The following is a 7,787-nucleotide window of genomic DNA, read 5'->3' as shown; positions in this document are numbered from 1 at the left end:
CACGAAACCCTTATGATAACAAAATATTGCACTACTTCGATGTATTTCTAGGTTCAAAACTCCTCTATAAATATTAGTGAGAGGCATGGGTTACGGTCTTTGATTTGCAACAGACCCAAGATCTATGCTCAATCTTCTGAAGTTATGATTTTGATCAAATAAAATGTTTTGACATTGTTACTTCGTAAACACGTCAAGATACGATATTCTTCAAGTACACGGAAAACGCACAATAATATAATAGAGCTAAATCTTCAGATAATCTTTCGATAAAACATTTAGGGAGACTAAATATCACAACCAACTTAAGCTCGTTTACGCTGAATGTTGAAACATGTCAGGACTTCTTTTTCAACATCTGTAAAAATTACTTGTTTTTCCAAAATGCAGGCAATCACAAAATGATAAACCTAACATAAGCACTATCCAATTTTGACTAACTCATGTTCAGACACTTGGGTAAACCTAATGCCATAGTCTAAACCTTTTGCCGCCATTTTGACTAACTCATGTTCATACACTTGGGTAAAGCACCTTGCTTTCAATAACCTAAATCTATTGAGATAGTTCTCAACTAATTCAATCAATTTTCTCTTTACACTAGCCAATTCCTTAAGGGTAATATCAGATTTCCCATATAGAATTATTCATGAAAAACTCTCTCTAGTTGATTCCAATTACATATGGAATGGGCAGGGAGAGTGGTAAATCATTTGAAAGTGTTTTAGGTTAGAGAGTTGGGGAAATACTTCATCCTCAAATTCTCATTGCTTTCCATATCACTAGCCTCAGTCTGATATCTAGCGATATATTCCACTGTGGATTCACTAGTGTCCCCTGCAAACTTGGTGAACTTAAGAATTTTCCAATCTTTGGGAAGTTTAGTGGGCAACACATACTCCGACAATGGTAAGATGTAATCTGGTCTATGGAGGCCAACGTTACAGTCATTTTAGGTTAAAATTTGTTCGACCACATTAGTTATATAGAATAGTTTAATCCTCTACTTAGCTACACTCCATAAGCTAGTTGATCCTTACAATCACTAGAAATTTAGATCGTTTTCTCATTCACAGTCAATAAAATTGGTATTTTTTATTCATCATACAAAGACAAAGAAGAATGAAAGAGAGGGAGAAATAAACAAAGAGGAAGAAAAAGAGAGAAAAATTAATAATAATGACCAAAATATGAAAAATAAGTTAAGTGTTGTATTTTTCATTTTACAACTTATTATAATTTTTTTTGTCACACATATTACAACATTTTTCCACGAGCAGTACAAATAGGAGTTCCATCATATTTGTAAATTGTACAACCATGTGATGCAAGACAACAGTTGCATGCTGGAGTGAGTAGTTTACTTCCTGAAGAAGGACAGGTCATGTATGCACGATTCTCATAGCAAAATTGAAGGCAAATTTTAGCATCAACAATTTTCATATTGTCTCCCAAAAGAATTGCACCTGGATCATAAACACAAAAGTTAATTAAAGTCTACATGTAATTTGTTAAAATAACATAAAAGATGAAAAGAAAAAAAGAAACAGGAACAAAAATTTGATGTTGAGAGTTTGTGGGTTCAAAATTCACCACAGACGAAGAGTAAAATAATAGTCTCAATCTTTAAAGCCATGTTTCGTTGCAAAATTGATGAAACTTATGTCTCATATTTATAGTGCCAAAAGCAAAAAAAAAAAGTCTCATATTCATAGCATAAGAAAATAATATATTTTACTCCTATTTTAAAAAGAATAATACTACAATAATAATTATATATAATATAATTTTTTTTATGGATAAGGAAAAGCTCAAACAATAATAATATACATATTCAAAATCTCTGCCCGAAAGTAACTTAATTAATGGTTAGATATACACAAATTAAAAAAGGATTTTATTAAAAAATTTTTATCATATATTAATACATTCATATTTGTCATAAACAAAAAGTAAAAAATATTTGGTCAAAAGTGTTGTAATTAATATTAATTAAAAAATTAAATAAAAAAGAACAGTATCTTAATTAAAATTGAAAAGAGTTTGTCATTTTGAAATAATTTATTTTGTAATAGGAAACACATGAAAGGAGTCATACATTAAATTATTGAAATTAAAAGTTAAAACCACTATTACTTAATCACTATATTATAACATAGTTTTTTCTCTCAACCAACAAACAACTAAAGTGTAAATTATATGCACGAAACATTTTAATTTTTTTTTAAATACTATATATTATATCGATTATTTTGCCAATTAAAAGAAAAAGTTAGGATCAATCCCATTCGAATGCATTTAAGCATTTAAGTGTATCTTATTTTATTTTATTTTATTATGACATTTTCTCTTGATTCAGTTGGCAACTGAGAGGAAATCTTTTCATTAATCCATTTGAATTCCAGCAGCATTATTTTAATACATTTTTTATTTAATACACATTCCTCGCTATTACTAGCAATAAAGGGGATATGTGTGATTGTATGTTTAATCGACAAATATTTGTAATCTATTTATAAAAATGATTAATATATTATCAACTCGTCAATCCACGTCGCATGAATCTTACACCACCCAATATATTAAAATATCAATACCACAATAATTTATTTTGAAAGCACAATGCAGAGTGCTGAAAAACAAACACTAATACCAAAAATACATCGGTAATAAAAGCATTGTATGAGATAAAAGTCTTTCATTGGGATGGATTGTAAAAAAAATGTCTCACACTACAAGAAAAAACATTTTTCCAACATCATAATATTGCGACGTAAAAATCACATAGAAAAAATGCAGTTGAGACGTGATAATCACGTCGCTAAGGTTTTTTAATAATTAAATAAAATAACTCAGTTTTTCAGATGGTGGGATGTTATGAATTTTTTTTAAACAATGTTGAGTCGTGTTAAACACGTCGCAACATATATTTTCAAATAAAAAAAGGTATTTTTACATGGGAGAAATTTAAATTTTTAAAAAATGAAGTAATGACGTTTTCTATTTTTCTAATATTTTTAATCAAAGTAAAATACATGTAATAAATCAATAATTAGTTTTTTAAATTTAAAATGGTCAAATAATGGAACATTCAAAAATAAAAAAATTCCTAACTTGCAAACAAATAAATTAACCAAATTAAAATATAGATATAAATTTCACACTATTTTATATTTTTCATCAAATAAAAAAATATATATGAAAAATCAATAACATGTTTTTATTTAAGATCGTCACAATAGCAGAAAATTCAAAAATAAAAAGTTTATTTTATTTAAGAAAATCAATAAATTAATTATTTTTAAATGATGTGACATTTGTTAATTTTGACAAATCATCATATAAGAATTTTTTGTAGAACTGTATAAATATAAAATATAATTTAAAAATTTTTCATTTCATCGATTTGTAGTATAAAATATGAGAGATAAGTAAACACTTTAAATCTTAAAATAATAAGACTAATTTCATGAATCAGATTAAATAGAGGAATTAAAACTATAATTTAATCTATATATTTATAATCATGTAATGACTAGAATTATACTAACACTAAAATATAAATGAAAGACTATATTTAAAGTATTATTCAAAGTTAAATAATGAATTGAATTATATATATATATATATATATATATATATATATATATATATATATATATATATATATATATATATATATATATATATATATATATATATATATATATATATATTAAAGTATAAAATAAATATATTTTAAATAAAATCAACTTATTATCTTTGAATTTTCTAATAGAGTTACCATTTTAAATAAAAACTCATTATTAATTTATAACTTATGTTTTCATTTCATTAAAAATATAAAGTAATGTGAAATTATTATCTATATTTTATTTAGTTGATTTATTTATTTTTAAGTTAGGAAATCTTTTATTTTTGAATGTCCAACTATTGAGACTATTAAAAAAAAACTCATTATTAATTTATTACTTTTATTCTAATTTCATTAAAAATATTACCGAACGTGACATTGTTACCTATATTTTATTTTAGTTTAATTATTTATTTATAAGTGGAATTTTATTTACTTTTATAAATTCTACAATGTTGCAATTTCAAATAAATTCTACTATAGTCAAAATATTACAATAATTATGACGTCTATTGAATATATTCAAACAAGAAATTTAAAAGTCATTATTCGCTAAACTTTTTCAAATAAATCAAATAAAATAATGTCAATCTTTAATTTATACTAAATAATAGTATAACTTATACAAAAAAAATATTCGTATAATGAATAAAATAATATTAATGGTAAGATACTCTTTTTATGACGGTTGATATTGTTAATTCTTGTTTCACAGAAAAGAATTGTTTTTTATTGGATAATATATATATATATATATATATATATATATATATATATATATATATATATATATATATATATATATATATATATATATATATATATACATCAAAATTAGTATAGTAGACATATTACAAATTCAATGTTAATTTGTCTTATAAATCTCATGAAAGCAAGATGTCCAATGTGAACAAACATCTTTTAAATCTTCTTATGAGAATGGTGTCTCGTAACTAAACTTATATAAGTTAAGCGAAATGTAAGAACACTTAATTAGAAATAATAACAAACTGATATGCGGCAAATATCATTTATATTTAATTGTAAATATATTTTATCTAATCTCAAGAATCATCAATGTCAACAAAGACAATGATTATCTTGTGTTTCATGTCATAAAATTCACACTACTATCCTCTTATATGTTTCCTTGTCTACAAATAAAATTTATATAGTGAGTAATAATAAAAAAAAAAAAACACATGTAATTATAGATAAATAAATAATACACTTACTATTGGGGTATAAATTTTAAGCTTTTTTCTAATTCCCTTCAAACATATTGGATCCCTCCATATCCCTATATATTGAAAACAATTCAATTAATACACTCAAATTACAAAGTCACATAAAAGATATATTACCAAGTCAAATAAAATCTAAACATATATAACAACTATATGTTTCATACTTAAATCAAACAGATTGCCTAAGGAACATAACACATTTATGATACTCTACCGAGGACAAATAATAATCATTTACTAATGATCACTGCACGAGCACAAGCATAATTAGTAATGGTTGAAAAATTAAATATTAAATAAGAGAAAACACGAAATCATAATTACTTACGAATGGATCTACGATGCATGTCAAAGAATCCATAAATATCTGATTTATTTGTTTCTAGTTAGAAATGATGCATATACCTTAATGTTAAAACAAAATTCAAGTGTTTGATAATACCATATGGCCTCCAAATTGAAAGTCTTTGATGGAGAGTCAGTGTAATTGCTCATATCCCATGTATCCGTTCATGCCCTTATAAAAAGTTTTAATTTGCTTTGGACGATATAACCATAAACAAGGTTGGTCTCTTCAATATGCCTACTGAGATATCTACTCAGATTATTCCCAAAATATGACTTGTCTTGCCTTCATAATTGAATAAGACAATGTTATGTGGGTGCAAATCGGTGTTGAACTTTCCAATCATTTTCAACAAAAAATGTGGCATTAATTTCACTACAACACCTCCATCAATAAACTCCTTATTGACGACTATATTGTTGACCTTAGCTTGTATGAACAGAGGCCTGAGGTGGTTCATCATGCCTATATCAGGTCTCTCAAACATGGCTTGTTGTTCCTCGACACAACCATTATTCATTATGTAATAACACATTACTTTGTGGTTTGTTGTTTCTTCCATAAAATACTCATCCTCTGCCTCAGTAAATTCTATAACATAGTCAATTTCTACCGGTAAGACGAAAACAACGTTACAAATAACATTAAAGTTGTCTTCTGATATGGAGTCGATGTTATCTGTGATCATTTCTTTATCCACTTGTAATATGCGATCTTTACAGGTTTTAGGGTTGTTCTTCGCCATTGGTAGAAATGTAGGAAAAAGTCTTAGTTTTACTGGCCTTTTGGCCATTTTCCAACTATTATTGTCGATGCTTTATTGTTGACGCTAGACTCTGTAGCTTCAAATGTTGCTTTCTTATTTCTCTCATGTCTATGCCACCGATTCCTCATCATAGGGATATTTACTAAGTTGTTTTGAGGACCATAAGAATATTTTTCGACACAAATGAGATTTTTTGTGGTAAGAGGATCATGTACCCATCTCAAACGCCTTCCACTTTTGTTGGTTAGCATTAAACCCATATAATGGTCAAACTCATTCTCCCTCAGCGACATTAGAAGGAGGAACATGTTTATTTCACTAATTTCCAGGCTTCTTAGAAAACTCCTATTATTTTCTGTGAGGAACACCCCTCTTGGAGAAAGTAAATTAAGGTCTCTTCTCACCCCATTGCTCTTCCTCGAATTTGGAGATTTGAAACCTTCAAGGCATTTAACTACCTCTTTATCAAATACATCGCTACACCTAGGGCATAAAATCACATTAGAATCTTTCAGCTTGCATCAATTCAATAAATCAATAATATCTTTTTCGGCCCTTGGAAAGACCACCTTCATCTTTCCTTCATACTCGTCTACACCAACCTGTTAAACATCCATTTCGAGACCCTCAGTAGTCTCAACCATCAGGATATTAATATGCTTAACATAGTATGCATCCTTTACTTAAAGGGGTCAGAGTCCACTTGCATTGGAGTTTTAGATTTATCCCCAAATTGCAATCTACCTTCCTTGAGGGCGTTCTGCACCAAGTCCTTAAAAAGAACGCATTGAGAAGTTTTCTGACCCAAAAAATTATGATACTGACAAAAATGTCTCCTTTTTCTCTATTATAATGGGATAGTTTTTAGGCCTTTTGGCACTATTATTTTCCCATCAATAACTAATAAATTGAAAATTTTGTAATATAAAAAATAAATGTGTTTGTAATGAACTTTTTATTTTTGCTAGGCTCGGCGGACTTTTCCTCATTCAAAGGTTTTAACAATTTACAAACATATAGAGGTCCTCCCTTTAACTCCTCCACATTTGCCTCACCTTCTTCGACATGTTCATAAGCTATGCTAGATTCATGATCATCTTGGTATGCCTTAACACAAACATTTTTTATCCGTTTTACTTTATTTGTTCAATATAGCCTACACAGATTTCAAACATTTGACTTCTTGAAACCTGTCTTCCAATTGGGTCATGTATCTTAAATGCTAGATATCCAACTTCTTCCTAATGGCACAGTCTAAACCTTTTTCATCCATTTCGACTAACTAATGTTCAGACACTTGGGTATAGCACCTTGCTTTCAACAACCTAAATCTATTGAGATAGTCCTCAACTGATTCAACCAATTTTCTCTTAACACTAGCCAATTCCTTAAGGGTAATATTGGATTTCCCCATATATAATTGTTCATGAAAAACTCTCTCTGGTTGATTCCAATTACATATGGAATGGGAAGTCAGAGTGGTAAACCATGTGAAAGTGTTTTTGTTAGAGAGTTAGGGAAATAGTTCATCCTCAAATTCTCATTGTTTTCCATATCACTAGCCTCACTCTGATATCTAGCGATATGTTCCATTGTGGATTCACTAGTGTCCCCTGCAAACTTGGTGAACTTAGGAACTTTCCAACCTCTGGGAAGTTTATTTTTCAACACATACTCCAACAATGGAGAGACATAATTTGGTCAGGCCAACATTAAGGTCATTTAAGGTCAAAGAATTTTCAACCACATTAGTTATATTATTCTTCCCTCAAAATTGTTTTGCTAGACATTTCT

General features: G+C 27.9%; 1 protein-coding gene across 1 annotated transcript; it reads right to left on the bottom strand.

The window, feature by feature from the left end:
* Positions 1–1,191: 1,191 nt before the first annotated feature.
* Positions 1,192–1,687, bottom strand: LOC127105928 (proteinase inhibitor PSI-1.2). The gene is made up of 2 exons (XM_051043147.1): positions 1,594–1,687; positions 1,192–1,466 (listed from the first exon to the last, which is right to left on the bottom strand). The coding sequence occupies exons 1-2, from the start codon at positions 1,634–1,636 to the stop codon at positions 1,258–1,260; spliced, it is 252 nt and encodes an 83-aa protein (XP_050899104.1). The 5' UTR covers positions 1,637–1,687; the 3' UTR covers positions 1,192–1,257.
* Positions 1,688–7,787: the final 6,100 nt, after the last annotated feature.

Source organism: Lathyrus oleraceus, chromosome 7, assembly GCF_024323335.1.
Source record: "Lathyrus oleraceus cultivar Zhongwan6 chromosome 7, CAAS_Psat_ZW6_1.0, whole genome shotgun sequence".
Taxonomy (NCBI): Eukaryota; Viridiplantae; Streptophyta; class Magnoliopsida; order Fabales; family Fabaceae; genus Lathyrus; species Lathyrus oleraceus.
Note: the sequence above shows the minus strand (reverse complement) of the source record. Positions and strands in the feature narration are given on the sequence as shown.

Bases quoted from the DNA above. Each gene is read 5' to 3' on its own strand.
- LOC127105928 (XM_051043147.1), bottom strand. From the start codon at position 1,636: ATGGCTTTAAAGATTGAGACTATTATTTTACTCTTCGTCTGTG. The intron at 1,467-1,593 runs GTGAATTTTGAA...TTTATGATCCAG, and splicing joins TATTTTACTCTTCGTCTGTG to GTGCAATTCTTTTGGGAGAC.